This window comes from Amblyomma mixtum, chromosome 2 (assembly GCF_055824585.1).
Source record: "Amblyomma mixtum isolate Tamu chromosome 2, ASM5582458v1, whole genome shotgun sequence".
NCBI lineage: Eukaryota > Metazoa > Arthropoda > Arachnida > Ixodida > Ixodidae > Amblyomma > Amblyomma mixtum.
In genome coordinates this window covers 47,432,652-47,452,218 of record NC_143013.1, presented here as the reverse complement: position 1 = coordinate 47,452,218, position 19,567 = coordinate 47,432,652, and the positions used below count along the sequence as shown (strand labels likewise).

Below are 19,567 nucleotides of genomic sequence, written 5' to 3'. Positions count from 1 at the left end.
GCTCACCTCTTCCACTGTCCCTCCGCTCCACACCCAGAGGCAACACCCACCACCAGACTAACCAGACTCTGGGTGTTGCCAGAGGTGGCATTCAATTACTGGAACAGCTGATGTCACTCAGCGCTGCAAGACCAACGACGCATACCCTCCAGTGTCACTAACAGGCTAACCCTCCAGGGGTACATTGATAAATTGGTTTTTGAGGAAAGGAAACGGCGCAGTATCTGTCTCACATAGCTCGATGGACACCTGAACCGCTCCGTAGGGAAGGGGGGAAGGTGGGAGTGAAAGAAGATAGAGAGAGAGAATTGCCGTAGTGGAGATCTCCGGAATAGGATGGATGGAAACAACTTTATTACACGAAAAAAATAAAAAATCTTCCAGGGTGGTCCCCTACTGGTCCAGGAGTCCACGGGCTTGCGCTTCACGTGAAGCCCGATTCACTAGCCATTTCTGGCCGGCGGGCTGAGCGGTCCGTAAAGCAGCCTCCCAGGAAGAATGAGTGGGATTGGGGATGGCGAGTACTGCCTTTGGGGAAGGACATTCCCAAAGGTAGTGGAAAAGTGTAGATCTGGAATAAGCATGGCCACCTGGGGACCTTTAACGTGCGCTGACATCCCACAGCACACGGGCGCCTTTTGCGTTCCGCCCCCATCGGAACGCGGCCGCCGCGGTCGGGTTCGCACCCGGGTACTCCGGTGCAGTAGACGAATGGTACGACGAACCAGCCCTCCGATATCAGGCGCGAGGTGTGATCGCGCGAAACGCCTCACAGTCATTGCAACATGCGGAATGAATGACAATTATATTTCTAGGCACTACAGCACTAGATAGCAGAATGCAGCCGCCCGTGGCCTCCGCGATCGAAGCCCGCTTTGCCAGAGCAGATCGCGGCGGCGACAATTTCGAATCCTTTGCGAGAGATGGCGCTAGCTGCTCAAAAACAAAAGCAAACAAAAAAAAATATTCCGCCAGTTCCTAAAGTCAGTTTCGCATTGGTTTCGCGCCACTGGCGCCACTCGCGCCATACTCTCCCTTCCCCCCACCTTCTCGTATTCTTTCCCCTGGTCCCCAAGAGTGATGATGCCACTAACTGGCCAACATACGTCGGGAGCAGTATCCCCTCCCCAGAATATCTCGTAGTATCCATCCACCACCAGCATGAATGCCCGCGCCGAGCGGTGGTCGGCTGGCTAGCTAGCGAGCGAAAGTGTGCTGCTAGTGTTGTAAGAGCGTCAAATTTCTACGAGTTCGTTGCCTGAGTAGCTCAAGGGTAGCCTAATTAAGCAGCTTTAAGTAATGACTTAAGATTCCCCTTTGTCATGGCGGTCATCGCACGCGTTATTTGTCTCAAGCTAATTAAAGGTGGGAGTGGTAAGTTCAAACAAACATCATACGTGTTCTAGTTGGCGCTTTGCAAACGTTCTCGGTTCATTTCAGCTGCCCATCTGCGACTGAAGCTTGTGATCGTCATTTCTGTACTGTACGTACTCCTCAGGCCGTGGTTGTCCTGGAAACGTAAGCTATCTTAGACGTCGTCTCGTCGCATCACAGCTTCATGTCCCTTCCCTTGTTCGCCGCAGGTTATAACGCTGGCAGCGGAGACTATGCTTCGGGATTCAATGCGACAGGTGAGCCGCTAGTTAATCACTTCATTTGCATTCTGTACGTGTGGAAGTTATCATATTTTTCGCTTTCATGTTTTCTTCGCGTGGCTCTGTCAGCTCTACAGCTTTCCTATCTGTAATCACACTCCCGTTGATGTTTATTATTTTGTATCTCTAGGTGGAACATTTTTGTGTGCATAAGATTTTTTTTTTTAATCAGCGCTGTGTCTTAAGCGTAGTTGTAGTTTTCAAAAATTTTATCTGTGGCACCGGTGACCATTTTGTGGCCATGCTTCTCTTCAGCAGGCTCGGCATATGAGGATTTGCATGCCAGCATGACCAGCTTGACAGGATTTCTGAATGCCCTCAAAGTGGACACAGAGTCAGAGTAAGTGGTTTTCGAAATAAACGACTTTCCCGCGAATGTGATATATGAAGGCCTGAGTCCCTTTAAGCCGTGACCATTTCAATTCTTCCCTTTCAAGATTTTTTTCATATCTGTCTTGCACCACTGCTTTCTTGCAGCTTTGCAGCACTAGCGTTGAGCAAGGAGCTAGATGTGAATACTGTTCATTTTTATGTTTTTATTTCATTTACTTTATACTGCAGATCATATTATGAATCCAAGCAGCATGTAGAACATGAACAACTAAATCAGGATGCAGCATCACTCCGTGCTGTCACTGTGTCAACAAATTCCATTCTGTTATGAAAGAAATTTGGGATGTCATCTTTTCCTAAAGCACACAACTTTTTAGCATAGGCCCACCTTGTGCTATCACATTTTCCCCTAAGTGATGGAGCATTTGAAGTGAATGTGTGTGTTTCTTGCCACATTGCAGCATACTGTCGGCGTTGTCAACAGCTGTCTATGCTTTTCTGCCGCGGCATGTTGCAGACTAGTACACGAGTAGTGGAACAGTATTTCAGAGTGCATGTTGGTCGGTTGTACATACTTAAGCAAGCAAAATAACTCAAAAAAAGACACGGACGAGAAGAGCACAAAGAGTCACTGAGTATGCGCCCGTCCTTGTGCTCTTCTTGCATTCATGACTGTTTCTTTGCGTCCACACAAGCTAGATGCAATATAGACAGCACTTCAGTTTTGATGGCTCTAAGTTGTTTTTGATGGAGTGAAAGATTACAATGTTGATTTTTATTACAGCTGTGATTGGTTGGCAGAATAATACAGCACAAGTAGTACCTTGATGTCAGCTAATTGGTGCATTATTCCGGATAATTGATGCAAGGCGTACAACAGGAGGGAACGTGGGGTAATGGTAGGCTATTCCATCAGAAAAGTCGAAAGCACTTCCATCAACACGGCATCAGTCAACTTTCTTGATAAACTAGTAAAATTTTAAGAAGGTGACAATGTGAAGGAAGGGACAGCGATAAGGCTATGAGAGCAGGGACTGTGGCAAAATAAACTTGCTTGGAAGTTGGTGCTCTCCGTGATGTATGTTTGTTTATCTATTACAGTGTCTCTGTCCTTTTTTTGCACCTGATCACTTATTAGGAATAATGCAGCATATTGCAGGCCATGGCCATGGCATCTTTTACAGAGCTCTTGGTTCATGCCACTTCAAAAAGTGACTGGTCCCAGGGACCACTTTGCAGGGGTGTATGGACAATGGTGCCATCTGGAAATGATGTCGCCGTTATCTTTCGTTTCTTGTTTTGCCTTGTAATCTTATTTCTCAGTTATAGCGATGGATTCTTGTTACGGCATCTGTTTCACTGGTTTTATTGCATGGCGGTTACGTGCGTACAATCTTGGAGTGTGCAACTTTAACACAATTTATATCGTTGACCATAGCTGCCGCAGCAGTTCATAAACTTATGAAGTTTGGCCCTATCAGGCCACCTTTTTTTAATGCTTGGGTCCTGTACCACTGGTAAGATGGAAGAGTTGTGATCCTTTGGGAGTTGGCAGATCCAAGTGCTACGTGTGAGCTCAGGTGTGGAGGATTCTTCTTCCAAGCAGCCATGAGCAGTTTTTTTGCACAAATCTTTCTGTTGCAACTGCAGAATACTCTGAGCATTTATCAGAAACTTAACGCATGTATACTGGTGTGAGGGCACTGCTTTTGAATCCTCATTCTGCGCTTGGGTCACTGAGGGCACTCCTTTTCTAGCTCATATATTTAATATATCATGGCACAGTGAAAAGCCTACCTAGTGATTGTAAATAGTCACTATTGCGGCCATACTCAAGGTATGTAATGATGCTGAAGTTAACAGCAGTAGATTAGTGTCTAACATTAAACTTGTGCAAAACACTAGAACACATCGTATATTCTGGGCTCTTGAAACAGCTACAGGACACCTTGTAATGAGCTTAGTGTTTACTCGAGTAAATCAACCAAGTTAATCCGCAACGTTGCGTATGGTTTTAATTGCTAAGTTCAAATAGTTGTTGTCAAATTGTCTTGTCATTGCTGGCGGCGTCCACACACACCTGCCTTGACTCCCCTGTCATACAACAGGCACAGCTGCCAGGCAAAGCGGTGACATTAACCTGGGTCGCAACACGCACAAAACCTCAACACCTAACCCAACCTTGCAGCTGTTGGCTGCGGGTAGCCCTCGCTGAATTTGCATTACGAAAAGGGTAAACATCCAGCCAACTTTTCTAACCCTGGGCCAAAAGGGGTATTCCCAGGTGGGCTGGTAGAGAGTTCGTTTGAGACACAACAGGGTGTGCAGTTTAAAACTTGCTGCTCTCGGGTCCATCTGGGGACCGGGTTTGCCGAGGAGATGCATTCATGAAATAGGGTCATGAAAAAAAAAGATCTATGTTTGGCATCAGAGCTCTAATTAAGGCGCGTCCATATTTTCCATGCAAACTACTCCTATCTTTGTATTATGCCTTCATACATAGTACCATCACTTATGGGATTATTGCGTGGGGAAATACTTATAATTGCCTTTTATCGTCTCTGCAACACTTACAAAACCAGGCCATCCGCATTATTACCCGTAGCCCTTTCTCAACTAATTCTCGTTCTTTATTGCAGGAGCACAATATTTTACCATTCCACCAGCTTTTCCAGTATCACCTTGCAATCATGTTCTTTAGATTACTACATGGCACCCTACATTTTCAGTTTGTAGACCCCATTCAGCTGATCAATCACAACCCTACCAGATTTGCAGCAAGAAACAATTTTCTGCTCCCCAAAGTCCATACCAATTATGGTAAATCGGCGTCATCTTTTCAAGCAATTTCATTTTGGAACACATTGCCACCCAATCTAAAAACATCAATTTCCTTACCAGAATTCAAAAACAAGCTCAAAGTATTTTTATTGGAATGCTGATGTGTTATTCTCTTTTTGTGTGTATTACCTCCATTATTGTGATTTTTGACTCTGTTTTTGTGAAGTATTGATTTGATATTTTCTATATTTTGTATTTATCCGCTAACTAAGCTGTAATCATTTCTTGTATTATTGATTTATCGAGGGTCCCGGTGCAATCTTTGACTTTGGGACCCTCGTCTGTAAATTTATGATGTTTTGTATATTTTTTGGGACCAATAAAACCTAGCTTTCTTTAAGGGTGTTGTATACTTTGTGGTGGTGGGTGTGTGACTGCATGAGGGGGGCTGACAGGAGCTGTGCGCCTCCAGCCTAAGCCGTGCTCTCCTCCCCCCCCCCCCCCCCCCCCCCCCGGTGCAGGGTCATCCACATGGTCCCCGCAGTGCTGGTGGGCGAGCGGATCCCCAACTGTGGCCTGCCCCAGCCGTGTGCCAACGACTCCTTTGCGGTGCACATCTTCACTGGCAAGGACCACCATGACCAGCCAAGGCTGTGCGTCGATGGCAAATAGTAAGCAGGAGCGGTCACCCGTGCACCCCATCCCAATCAAATCCACCAGTCATTCGTGGAGTGCATTTTCAGCAGATGGGGAGACATTTCAAACTGCTGTGCATCTGCCTCAAAGCTTTTTGTGTAGCTTTAAATATTGCAGTGTGTGCAAAAGTGTGAACGTAGTCACTGCGCCAGCCCTTCTCAGATATTTGCTGTTGAGGATGAGATGTGCTCTCGCCAGAGGAAAATGTGAAGTTGACGCTGCAGGGCTAGTGCGAAGGAAGCACTAAGGGGCAGCAGGAAATAATAACCTACATCTGTATTTGGTTGTTCGTGGAAGCAGATGCATCACAGATCTACTGAGCTGACTGCGAAGAAAGGGAGAAACGTTTACCAGTTCAGAACTTGCTGGGGTCCCTCTTGTGTAATGTGCGCAGATAAAATGGGCGCATGTTTGATGTGATGGCAGCACTCTTTGTTTTGCTTACCAGGGTGACAGTTAGTTGTGGAAGGAGAGGCCTCCACTTATTTCTGTCCGAATGAAACCTAAGCCCACCAAAGTTCGTGAGCATGTGTAGTCCTTGTCAACTGGCACCTGATTTATTGCTAACACAGATGACTGAATGCACAAATAGTGTGCCTGCAGACTGAAAGGTAAACATTTTTATCCAAGCAGTCTTGCAGGCCATGGGTGACATTCAACCCTTAGAGCTTACCTGCAGCTGCCAAGAATTTGTTTGTGCACTTTAAACTTGAGAAATGGGAGCAGTATGAAATTCATAGCTGCAGATGACCCTTAGGGCCACGGGCTGCAGTTTCTGTCAGGAACCTGAACGGCTTGGATACTCTGATGGCAAAGGTGGCACATGCAGAAGAGACATCCCTTGGCTCCTTGTGGCTGCCTTATTAGTAGCGCTGCTTCTGCCTTTCATGGTGCAGTCCTGTTTCCTTCACTGTTTGCCACCCCATTGCTGCATGGAGTGCAAAGTACCTTGGAACGTGCACGTCTGGAAACAGTGTTTGCACCATATCTTCTTGCCTTTTTGTTCTGCCAGCATCCTTGGGGCCAACCTGAACAGTGGTGGGCGTGGCATGAATGTGGCCATCATCGACAGTGTGACACGATTTGTGCAGCACGTCAGCCACTTCGACACCTATGAGGAAGGTACAGTCTGCCTCTCATTCTTTGCCCATGAATGGAGGTGCTGGCATAAAGCCTTTTCAGTGCATGCACTGCCTTTGACTGTCAGTGGTGCCTTGTCCCAGTCTGTGCATCTAATCATAGGTGGTGGGTGCCATGTCAGATGCATTCAGCTATGAAGGTGATGCCATGTCCAGTTTAGGGTGTGTGTTTCAGTGGCACGTGTTGTCACGTAGCCGAAGGCAGTTGTTGTTGCAGTGGTGTTTCCGTATCCCAGACTCCTCCCAACTGGAGACACTTCTGCTGAATCTGAGGCAAGGGGACATCCTCATCCTTCTCACCTTTGATGAGCCCACACGCAAGTGAGTCGGTGTCAGCAGCTGCTTTGCAAAGGTGGTGGTTGCATGATTCACCTTCCTCTTTGACGTCTTCCGCATTGCCACCACCACCACTTCTGGGGAGGCCTCCGCAAAGCACCCTGTCAGAAATGTGGTGGGCATTGACTTCATGCTGCAGGGCTCTGCACTCCATTGGCTGTTTAGTAAGTGGAACCTCGATTATACGACGTTCAGGGGACCGCGCGAAACCGTCGTATAATCCAGGTGTCGTATAATCGAAAATCAAGCGTGATATTTTTTAATGTCTGAACTTCATCGTCATCTTTTTTTTTTTTTTCGGAACACAAATCAGAACATTTTTGCCGGCAGAGGGCTAGTCTTCAACAAACAAGATAAAATGGCCGTTGAGGCTGCCGTGAGCAGCGGGGCAGCGGCTCGCGCAGTTTTCTTGATAGGTGGAAAGATTAAGGCACACCAGTTATCGACTGGCTAAAGTGTGCCCACCGTATTTACTCGATTCTAAGCACCCCCTTTTTTTTCACGATCGCGATGCCCAAAATGAGTGGGGGTGCTTAGATTCGAAAAATCTAAACTGACCCCCCCCCCCCCCCCCCCCGGGCCCCTCTTTTCATGGCGAAATCTCGATGAAACGGGCGCGAGAAAAAACATTTTATTTAGGAAACATTCAAAAGAAAAATAGCTGCAGACAGTTCTGTGCCGCCATCTGTCTTGTAGTGTCCGAACGCAGCAACACAAAAAGCGCTGTGGACGCCGCTGTCCTCGCTTCAGCGAGAGCGGCCTCAGCGGCCTCGCCCGCTTATCTGTTTTTTCAGCAGCGTCGGCTCCGGCGGACGCATTTGTTGCTCCGACGCTCGTCTTATCTTTTCTCTTTATCTTTCATCTGATCTTTCAACTCTCCTCTACCTGCCCATGGCAGCGGTGGTAGCTTGGCTCGAGCCAGTAGGCAGGCCAGTGCAATTTCCTTTTCATCCTTCTCTCAGTCACGACAACAACGCGCAGGCCGTGCCTCCTCGGGACTCCGACTGCACAGGCTCAACGAAAAAGAGAGCAAGTGCACTTGGCGGCCTCGGCAACGCTCTCTTCTGCACAAAAAAGGGGGTGCTTAGATTCGCATGCAAAGTTTTTCTTCAGAAATTTTTTTCCGAAAATAGGGGGGGTGCTTAGATTCAGGGGGTGCTTAGAATCGCGAAAATACGGTACATCCCGGCCTGCGTTTGCTGACGACCTTTTTTGACGGACGGTACGAGCCAGATGTCAGCCAGACGTCGTACAAAGCAGGGTCCTTCTAAAATTTGCGTCGTATAACCGAGGTTTTTAATGCATTGTCTCTATGGGGGTTTTGCCGGGACCGCACAAATTTGTCGTAAAATGCGGGTCGTCGCATGACCGGGGGACGTATAATCGAGGTTCCACTGTATTAAGAATGCAGCCCCTGCTGCAGAACGTGGGAGGCAGCCTCTTGATGCCATCCTTTGCGAAAGGCTGCCTATTCCACTTCCCAGCAAAGCACAAATTTGCCATAGGAATGCAGTGGTAGTGGTGATGTTGCATTTTCTGTTCTCTTCACCAGTGGTGTACAAAATCACGTCTCGCTTGACATAGACCAAAATGATTCAAATGTAGTAAAGGTTTTAGTGGCACTTAATTCAGTGACAATATGCAAAGCATGGTAATTTGAACCGAACAGTATAGGAAAAAAAAAAATTGGAGGGGACACTTCAGCTTCGATAGCTTAATGGGTGCATGCCCATATACCGTATGTACTCGATTCTAACGTGCACCTCTTTTCTGGAAAAATATGCCTAAAATGACATGCATGTTAGAATTGAGTACGAGTACGTTACGTTCAAAGTTATTGCATGTTTTTTCGGACCTTGAAAAATGGGTGAGCGTTACAATTGAGGATGCATTTAAATCAAGTAAATACGGTATACTCGATTGATCATTCTCTGCTTTACATTCATAGATCCCTGGGAGTCCTTATATCCTGGCGCAGTAGTGTAGGGCAGGGACACTGCCACCAGTGGGGCTTGTGCAACCCAGGTTGCTCTTTCCGAGTGTCCTGCCATGGTGGGCAGTTTGCTCATAATCTGGTGGGTAGGTTGCGATGACGCCACAATGTCATGTGACCTAGGTGGCCTATCTGCCTCCTAGGTTGCTTCTCTGGGGATTTTTCGGGGACTTTTTGTTCATGGTCAATGACACTGGTGGCGTATTTTCTGCGACGCAAGCTCCTTAATGCTATCGCATTAAGAACTTCAATGTGAAACTAGTGGATACTGCACGGACAGGCCCCATGCGGGTGGTGGTGGTGGTGGTTTAGGTGTACGGGCGGGATCAGCATTACTGTTGCCTGTCTGCAATTGCTACCCCTGAGTCAGTGATTTGAATGATCACATAGGTCTCTACCACTGTTCCATAAGGCCAGTGCGCTTTGAAAACTTTAAGAGTGATTTTGACCCCGATTGCCACTCACTCAGTTCGGGAGCCCTTAGTGTTGTCTGCAGTCACGTTGTGAATGTAGGCACGGTGACTACATGAAGCATTTCACAGTTGTGTCCTTGCTTAATATCATGCAGCAGTTCAATCAGGCTGTCGATATTAAGCATGAAATGCTTTTAGCCCCCGTTGTCGGCAGTGTGGTGACGTCACGCCGAAACCGAGAGCCAACATCCGGGCACTGAAATCCACTCATCCGGGCACTGAATTCCAGTCATCCGGGCTCTGAAACGAGAACATCCGGGCACAGTAGGAGACTTAACAAGATTTAACGAGACTCTCTAAGCCCTCCTACGCGACCGGCATGCAAGCGCCGGTTGGTCTCCAAAGGAGTCACAAAAAATAACTGCTGCCAGTGCCTTCTCAATGTTTATCAAGATATCAGTCGCTGTGCGTTTGATAATGCACGGAATTATAATTTCCGATTTGTAATAACGCGTGCAAAAAGCACATAAATACCACGATACACTTCGTTGTCATACGTGATCTCTTAGGGGCTTCGCGCATGGAAGCAAAGTGCATAGGGGCGGGAAGGGGGGGGGGGCAGCGACAGCACCAAGATGGCAGAGAATTACTGCGCCATTTCCTTTCCTCAAAAAACCTTGTGTTCAAATGGATCGGGTTGAATGGGTGGTGGTGTTCCTCCCTTCCTGTATGGTGCGGTTCGGGTGTCCACCGAGATGACATTAGGCCCGTAAACATTTCATGCTTACTCTACTCTCGGTTACGGGAGAGGCAAAGCTTTTTTAGCATAACTGCAGCCGGTTGCTAACTTTTCATGTTCCATAGCTGTGCACATTTGCCCTCATGGAAAGAGGCACGTAAAATATTGCTTCCCCTCGTGACGCCCACAGGCTTTCGCAGATTGCCCGGCTACTCCTTCATGAGCTGGGAAGTGCAATGGCGCAGAACCTTCACTACCGTTCCTCGTGGTACTTCATCACTCAGAAAGGCATATCTGGGTTCTCGCCCTACGAAGATGTAAGCTGCGATTTGGTCTTGCGTGAAGTGCATGCAAGTGCCCTGCACAAGCTTTTGTTTTTAGCTCCTTCTTGTTTTGCTTCATTATTTTCTTTTATTTTTTTGTTTTCAGGCATCTTGATTTGGGTCTTGTGGTAGACCTAGGTACGTTCCTGATGTGTCTCTGATCGCGTGTGGCACGTGATGCCTGTTTCCACGTCCTTCATTTTTGGGTCTTATATTTTTGAAAGTGTTAATAATCATTGTGTACCTAAATGTGCCAAACACTTTCTGATCACTCGTGGCATCTGCTGTTACATTTATTTTCTGTCTGACGATCCATGTGCTTTACACATGTGCATGTGTGCCAAAGCCTGTTGGTAGTCAGTGCAGTTGTGTTGTCCATTGTGCATGTTCTTGTGCACTTTTGAAGATTCAATGTGTCGTCTTTGGCAGAAGCAACTGGGCTCCATGGTTTGCATTTTAGTGAGCACAGTGGAGCACTTATGCTACCTCTCAAGCTCTCAATCTTTGTAAGGTAAGGAGAACCCTGGTCCTCACCTATTAAGGCCCTTTAGGGAAGGGCTCTTCTGTACGAGTGAGAAGCAGACCATGTAGCCCCGTTACTTTTGGCAAAGTCTGTCCTCTTTGAGGGGAAATGAAATGAAGCATGGAACCAGCTGGGCCAGTAATTCATCTTTAGCCGCAGGCATTTCTCACTGCCATCTTAAATGCTGTTTGTTTTGGTTAAAGTTCTCTAATGTATAGCTGAAGGATGGCTTGCTCTTTTTTTGATGCTTTTTTGATGGAAATGGCACTAAAACTTGGAAAAGGTCTCTGCTTGTTGCTGTGCTTTCACTAAATTGCACTTCTCCTTCTCGTGGTGTAATTTTAATGGCACGTTTTGGCTGTACAGTTGAACCCGGACATATCGAATTTGAAGGGCATCAAGAAAGATTTCAGTATATCGATAATTCTCTGTGTAAAAAGTGGCAATAGAGAAGCTTATCTGTAACTTTCGGGCAAGAGTGCATATCACCCTAGCTGTTGAAGCAGCATGCCTCCTGCCGGCAACCGTTCACACGGTATAATCTGCTTCAAATCAAAGTCAGTAGGGCCGCTGCTTTGGATCTTTTCACTGCCTGTTATGTCTAATGCTTTTACCAGTCTACTATAGGCGGAATAATCGCTCAATAAAATTAAAGCACAGGATGCCACGCAGAGCCCCCGGTAGGCTTTGGTTCGGATGTCTTCGGAGTGATCCACGAGCCCCGTTGCAGGGTGCTGTACCGACTATTTTAAAATTTTTTGCTCGTTTGCTATAACAAGGTATGACTAATTTTTTTCCCTTTACTACCTTATCAAAGCTTCGTTTTCACAGAAAGTAGCGTTTTTTTTTGTTAGGCATCCCTCATGGCCCACATGAAAGCCAATAAAATTCTCGTTATGCATGTGACAGGTGCAAGAAGCTGTAACTAGTGAGTGCTGTTTGAAACTCCACAATGTTGAGCACCTGTTCGGACGACAGATTAACAGGCAAATTTTTGATTTCTGAGTGTTCAGAAGACTTGAGTACTTCGAGTAGTAGAGTATGGTGCAGATAAAATTGTCAAATAGCAAATACTGTGTACAGAAATTTTCAATACTCATGTACCTCTACTTTTCAAGCATCGTAATATATTTTGCAGCTGTCATTCTCTGCAAAAGAAAGGCAAACAAGTGTTGAAAGAAGTGACAAAAAAACAATTCATGCATTCGTGAAAACCCAGTGAAAAACCAGAGGGAACCAAGGACTGCAAAAAAAGCCTATGAGAATAAAACAATGAAAACGAAAGAATTTGGAGGTAACTTTATCCCGAAAGGTTTGCATGTGTTTTTCACGAGCAGCAAGTTGGTGTACTAGCTCTCATAACCACGTGCATAACACTTCAGACTGATCTGTACCGCAGAACATCTTTCTTCCACCTGTTCTTCTTATTAGCCTCAATGTGCATGCCTTAACCTGACGTCCAGTGCTAAAGTTTGTGTCCAGGGAGGAATTGCGACGTGTAGTTGCGAGTGAGAGGTGTGGTGCTCTCTCCCCAACAGCTTCACTTTGTGGAAGCCAAGGGTTGGGCTGTTCCCCACAACATCCGGTCCTGCATACCGTTCCAGAGTGAGTGTTTTGAAGGTTAGGCGTAGCTCTTGAGCCGAGTGAGTTCATTGCATTGTAATGCACCCCCCCCCCCCCCCCCCCCCCTCTTCCCCCAAAGTGTCTGGCAGAAGTATCCACCCTGACCCCAGGCCTCAGGAGAACTTGGAGAGGAGGCGTTTCTGTGAAAAGTACCCCCACTTCCCCTCATTCTGCTCAGGTATGTGATTCCATGCTGATGCTGTGTGACTGAGCAGTGGTAGCTGCTATTAATGTCCACCTGGGCAAGTACACAGGAATGGTGCTTCACTTGGGCACCTCTCCTAAAGGAACGCATTGCTCTAACAACATTCCTGATGAATTCGGGGATAGCGTGCTCGTCTCTCACGCCGAAGACTGGGGTTCGATTCCTGAGCTCGACCAATTTCTTAATCGCTTTTATTGGTGGCTCAGTGGTTATGGTGCTCGGCTGCTGACCCGAAAGACGCGGGTTCGATCCCGGTCGCGGCGGCCGAATTTCTTTGGAGGAGAAATTCTAGAGGCCCGTGTACTGTGCGATGTCAGTGGACGTTAAAGAACCCCAGGTGGTCGAAATTTCCGGAGCCCTTCACTACGGCGTCTCTCATAGCCTTAGTCACTTTGGGACGTTAAACCCCATAAACCAACCATAAACCAACCGACGAATTCGGACCCTACCCACCTAATGCTGGTCGAGCGGCTGTTAGTTAGCTTGGTAGAGCAACTGTCGCGGACTGGAAGGAATTTTCCTTCAACTAGTACATGCACAGAGAAAGATGCATGGCTCTTCTTAGTAGCAGTTTTGCTGTGTTTGCCGGGCAGGATACTGATGGCAACTGTTCCTTTCTTCCTTTTTTTTTTTTTTTTGTAAAGGGAGCAGAAAACACACTGAGGGTGGAAGTTCTTATGTGGCATATTACTGCATATGCAAGCGCTGTGCAGTTTCATGTGCCTTAGTGTCCACTTTGTGAGACTGTGTGTGAGGGCAAAGATTCTGTTCTTCGTTGCAGAAGTGGGGAGGGGCTTGGGAGACCTCAGGAAGCTGTATTTCCCAACAGGTGGTACCACACAAATCTTGGGTACAGGCTGTACTGTCGTGTGCAGCCATCACAGTGTTTCGAAGTGGGAAACATCGAAAGCAGAAGGTCTTTGATAACTTCAAAATGCATATCGCTTTAGGAGCTCTAAAACCCATAGCAAAGAACCCAACACAAATTGTTTGTAACTGTGGCATTCCCAAATGGTGCTGTTTCTTTTTTGAAGCTTCCAATTGCTTTTATATTTGACTGGTAGGCCATGTTGAAATCATTTTATGCTCATCTTCCATGGCCAGTGAAGTTGTCCAGCTCGATGTTCGTCATAGGTGCACCTTAGGCAAACGTAATTCGCCATTATAATGCAAGGTTTTGTGTGCGAGAGGGTGACAGTTACATTATGTTGTGACATTTGTACACACATGCACCAGCCTTTGCAATGCTTTTGACTGGAACACAGTTATTTGCCTGCCTGTGAGTGTGCAAGTACGACCTAAGGATCAGGGCAGAATTAACCTCAGATGACCACGGAGTGAAACTGACAGCATGATTGGACTTTCAGTGTAGATGACCTCAGTTGAGGTTGAGTGGATATTGACACCCGCTGTGAGGGTGTGAGGTTAGTCGGCACTATTTTGGGGAGTTATGTGCAAGTGTTGGGCAACAGGCTGCGCATTAATTGCAGCAGCAAATTTCAATTATTCCGTGTCTTGCTGAACATCATATTCCTGTCATTGCAACCAATCTTACGTGGGTCTTCTCTCTTTTTGCTCCATTCTGTATGATCCCAGGCGATGTTGTGGACAATCCACTGTCTCCTAATCCCAGTGTGAAGACTCCAGGCAGCAAGATTTTTTCAACGGCTGTCATTGTAATGAGTGGTATGTATGCAGCTGTCCAGAGTCAGCTGCATTAAAGTCTTTCTGTGTGGCAAACTATTCCCACTAGACTGATTTCTTGTCATCACCTCCACGCATGTTGCTGCTCTGCAGCGGAAGACATTCGTCACCTGCCGCTTACACTGGAGACCCTTGTCATGCAACCTGGGATAAATCCACACCTTGTCACGGTATGGGACATTTTGCTTGCAACCATCAGTCACGCTGAGAGTTTGCGTTATTGACACACCACTGCAGACTGCGAGTGCAGTTTTACAGCGAGAGCCGTTAACTGGAAGCAGTCATTGCGTAACAGAAGCCAACTGTAGTAGTTTTAGTTGGCACAGAAATTTGCAAGCCATGATGAGGAACAAGAAAAAGAGAGGAAGCACAGAGGGACATGTTTTAACCAAAGAAAGCTGTGCCTTGCAAGGTCTGCCACGCTGCACTGAAATACTTTGTCGCAGTGCTTGTTGTGACGGTGCTATGGTGCTTTGCTGACATTTTCTTCGAGTGCAAGCCACTGTGGTTGTTCTGTGCGCCTTTATTTTATCACCTGTGCTACCTCTTTACAAATTTTTGAAGTTAGCGGCGGCAGTTTGTAGTGGCCAGCTAGAAGAACGCTGTGGGCATTTGCTTTACAGGAGAAAGCTTTGCACATCTTCAGAGTGTCATTTTCAGCATGCACCTCTTACTGAGCAGCCTGAACGTAAAGTGATGGTGTGCCTTTGGGTGGGGGGGGGGGTCTTCAAACTGATTTTTCTTATCATATTCACCATGCAAGTGTATGATTTTATGAAAAGTCCAATTATGCAAATGGAGTTGGAATAGCTGAGCTAGAATATAAGTTATACGGGTCTTTGTGGGTTTAATTATGTTCTTTATTGCAGGCCGTCAGCCAGAAAAATGTTCGTAAAACTTAACCACAGGTATAGCGGTCCTATATGTCCTTGGATGACAGCCACTATTTTGAATGTGATAAAGGAGAAAGACGTATGGTACCGGGTGTGGAAGGTGCTCAGTAGTTTTTACTTACAACAATTTCATATGACTAGAAGGAGAGTGGTCGCTACAATAAGACAGAAAAAAAAAACAAGTCAATAATTCAGTTATACAACAGGCGCAAGACAGCACGGAAAAAATGTGGGAGGTTGTTAATAGCATTATAGGAAAGCCACCTCAGCAGTTCACAGCTGCTTGATTGGCAAGTGCTAATATAGTTGAAAATTTTAACAAATATTTTGTGGGCATTGGAATGCTAGTTCGGTAGCCTTAGCTAAGACTATCACGGTTGACTTAGAAATTGCCACTGTAGTTTTGTCTTGCGAATTGTAGAGCTCCTGGATTTGATGGCATAAGCAAAAAGACATTTATGTTCTGGCACCGATAATGACGAGTTATTTAATTGCACAATGCAACAGGGTGAATACCCAGGTATGTTGAAAATGGACAAGTTATCCTGGCCTATAAAGGAGACGTGAACGACGCTGGCAGCTACTGACCCATATCATTGCTAAGCATTGTAAATATCTGTACGGTCCTTGAAAAAGTATTAATATCTGTATGGCAAAAAAAAAATCGAAATGAAAATTATATAATCGCTCCTTAACAGCATGGTTTTAGATCTTATAGGTCAACGTCGTCTGTGATAATGGGAACTAACAGACCATCTACTCTTCATTACATAACGGTGACATAGCAATAATTTTATTCGTGGTTCTCAAAAGGGCTTTTGATACAGTCGCGCATTCAATTTTGTTGCAAAAACTACACCAGTATGGCTTTAAAGGGAACTTTTCATCTTCACACCTAAAAGCTGTAAAAGGAATCCCTCAGTGTTCTGTTTTATTACCAGTTTTGTTTTCTCTGTATGTTAATGAGCTGCCATCAATTACCTGTGCATCTAAAACCATTATGCATGTTGATGATATCGCACTCATTTTTTCTGCAAAAACAGTGGAAAATATAGGCGCCACTGTCAACAGTGAACTAGTAAAGCTGTCAGATTCGCTGAGGACAAATAGCTTAACATTCAATAGCCCTAGAACAATATACATAGTACAGTCAAGCCCACTTATAACAATATTCAAGTGCCTTGGAAGTACCATTGTTATAACCAATAATTGTTATAACAGAGTTGTGCTGAAAAAAAGAAAAGATTACAAACTTCAGAGCATTTATTGACAGTAAACACCTGGAGGGGTTTGATTGTTCTAATGCCTGTAAAAGCTTGTTAATTCAAAAGGGGACCGAAAAAATGTTCAGCGTTCACCGATGACCAAAGCACCGCCATCACTGCACCAGCGGCAGCTTCACGCACCTCCACGTCACAGGAATCAAGCCGGCTTTCCAGAAGTGATTCTTATGGGAAATTCATGAAGCATGCAGAACTAAAGGTGCAGTGACAGCTGACAAGAGAAAAACCGCTGCACTGACTGATTAGGGGGTACGCATGGCGTGCGTAGCCAATGCAGCAATGCAGCAGCTCGCCTGACACGATGACGCCTGCCCCTGGGACACAGGAAATTTGTGAAGTGGGGACCGTGGGGAAGTTAGCGAAGAACAGCAGAAGATGGCACAACGTACACACTGCCGGTGCCAGCCGTAGCTCAGAGTTTAAAAACAAAGAAAAACGCTTCTGCGCATTTTTTTCTTCGAGTGGCGCATCCCTCAGAAACATTATTAATGGACTGCTCTTCCAAGGCTTCCTATGGTGCTCCTACTTTCTTCTCTGCATGGGCCTTTTGCTCAGGGGAACGCATTCACGTGTTCTTTTGCTTTCGTGGCTTCGCTGCGCCGGCTTGGTCTATTGGTCGGCCCCACACGCGCGTGCTTTTGTGTTGAAAGCATGGTTTTGCTGGTTTGGTTGTAGCATTTCCTTGTTTTTTTTCTATAATGGTTGACACTCAATTGCCAGATTTAATTGTTATAACCAATAATGTGCCTTGACAGCATTGCTATAAGCAGTTTATTTGACCATAGAACACATGGTAAAGCTGTTGGTGCTACGACTGACCATTGTTCTATCCGATATATTGTTATGACCAGTATTGTTATAAGTGGGCCTGACTGTATACCATTTCGCTCTGCGTATATGTGCGTTGACATGCAGTTATTAAATATTAGTTTCAACTACTGCCTTTTGAAAGAAGTTGACTTAGGAATCATGGTGCTGTATTACATTATAGCTCGGATTAGAAAGCACATATTAATAATGTCTGCTCTGAATTAATATCATCATGTTATGCATTTTGCAATTTAGTGCATACTTTGATACGTCCGTTTTGAAAATTAATTACTACTCCATATTTCATTGCCATTTCGCGTACTGCTGTAATTCATGGGCTTGTACTTTTAAAACACCCTTGAACCAGTAATGTGCCTCAGAAAAGGGCTTTCTGACAGGCAGTAGCCAAGCCGTTCACTCTTTCAAGAAACTTCCACTCACGCTTGTGTTTGAATTAAAAGTGTCTGTTACATTCAGTAACGTAGCTACAACAGTAACCCCTTCCCATTCAATCTGTTTAATCTGCCAAGTTGTAACTCCAGAAATGCAGGCACGCTGAATTTTAATCTCCCTGTTACGTGCAACGACTATAGCCAACGCTTATTACAATTCTGTGGTGGTGCACAATCTCATCATCGAGACTTTAGTATTGTGCACGAAATCGTGCTTTTTAACCCTTGCCGGTGCCTTTATTTTTCTGAATGTGCTTGTTAGTTGTGAAGTGCACTCAGATGGGTCACCTTGTCTCACAATTTTCAGGTGTTCTACCTGCCTGAGAATCCAGAGGTGAAGGAGCTCTGTCGCCTCTTTGAATTTGCAGCTGAGCAAATAGACAGTGCCAAGATAGGCAGAGAATGTGGTTTGTTCCTTGCCTTTACTGCCTCTAACGTGTGCCTGCACACAGATGATGTGGGCTTTAATAACTTTCAGAATTCCTGCATGTCATTCTTGCCATGTTTGAAGCTCCATTTTAACTTCGAGGACTCATTGTTTTCTAGAAAGCATATGAGTGAAGTGCGCTCTTTTGTGGAAAAATGGTGAGCTGGGCTGGTCGGTATGGGTCCATATTGAAGGAAAAAGTAAAAACTGAGCATAAACGAAGAAAAGGAGCAACACACAAAGCGTTGAACTCGCGACTGGCCTTTATTCAGAGAAGTGCATTTTCATGGAGGCGAAACACAAAAGGCGCCCATGTGCTGTGCGATGTCAGTGCACAATAAAGAACCCCACCATCAAAATTATTCAGGAGACCTCCAGCACCTCTTTCATCCAGACTTCTCTCACTCACTCCTTCCTCCCTTCCTTTACGGCGGGCGCGGTTCAGGTGGAGTGGGTCATGTGTCCACCGACATATGTGAGACAGATACTGCGCCATTTCCTTTCCTCAAAAAAAAAAGAAAAAAGAAAAGAAAAGCCAAAGGGAAGACAGAGCACAATAATCACACATGTCCCAAGATACAGAAGCAGGCAAAGAAAGATACAATGCACCCGAATGTACACTTTGCAGGCAACCAGCATGAATGAAAAGATTATAGCAAGATGACCTGATGATTACAAAAAGATCTGTCAAAGAAATTAACCTCTTTTGAGTGGAGTGCGAGTGAAGGCTTGCTGATGCATGAAAGTTCGACAAGCTCGCACATGCTTTGAGTGCAATGCTTGGAACAGCATGGATGGGTTCTTAAACCAAGGATTGCAGCCTTCACATGAGGCGCAGTGAATCGCTACATGGGAGGACTGGGTGTCACGAAGCGACAGTTTATGCTTCCTAAGGCACTTGTTTAAGCACCTACCCATTTGCCCAATGTACCTCTTGCCACAAGACAATGGAGTTTGGCACACAACACCCATATGCGTCAGTTTGCCAAGGCATATGGGCGCTGTGTACCGAATTCTGTTGTTTCATGAAAAATGCTACATTACCCAAATGGGTAGGTGCTGAAACAAGTGCCTTAGAAAGCATGACTTGGCAGTTCTAGCATCTAGCGATTCACTGTGCCTCATTTAAAAGCTGTACTCCTTCACTTAAGAACACGTCTGTGCCATTCAAGCATTGCACCCAACGCAAGAGTGAGCTTGTTGTGGCATATTGTATCACTAAGTCTTGTCTTCCTTGCA

At 45.7% G+C, this 19,567-nt stretch overlaps 1 protein-coding gene across 5 annotated transcripts in view; it reads left to right on the top strand.

Moving 5' to 3' along the window:
* Positions 1–1,018: 1,018 nt before the first annotated feature.
* Positions 1,019–19,567, top strand: part of LOC149359234 (protein O-linked-mannose beta-1,2-N-acetylglucosaminyltransferase 1-like) — a 38,701-nt gene continuing 20,152 nt past the window's right edge. The window contains exons 1-13 of one of the 5 annotated variants that reach the window (XM_089571506.1): positions 1,019–1,374; positions 1,441–1,518; positions 1,584–1,631; positions 1,914–1,995; positions 5,291–5,440; positions 6,478–6,587; positions 6,841–6,925; positions 10,276–10,402; positions 12,470–12,536; positions 12,634–12,732; positions 14,356–14,445; positions 14,557–14,633; positions 18,209–18,308. In XM_089571506.1, coding sequence (XP_089427632.1) covers positions 1,323–1,374; positions 1,441–1,518; positions 1,584–1,631; positions 1,914–1,995; positions 5,291–5,440; positions 6,478–6,587; positions 6,841–6,925; positions 10,276–10,402; positions 12,470–12,536; positions 12,634–12,732; positions 14,356–14,445; positions 14,557–14,633; positions 18,209–18,308 — 1,165 coding nt within the window. In that variant the 5' untranslated portion in view covers positions 1,019–1,322. Of the gene's footprint in view, positions 1,375–1,439; positions 1,519–1,583; positions 1,632–1,910; positions 1,996–5,290; positions 5,441–6,477; positions 6,588–6,840; positions 6,926–10,275; positions 10,403–12,469; positions 12,537–12,633; positions 12,733–14,355; positions 14,446–14,556; positions 14,634–18,208; positions 18,309–19,567 lie in introns of those variants that run through there. The other 4 variants (XM_089571508.1, XM_089571505.1, XM_089571507.1 and 1 more) reach the window with 4 other exon arrangements.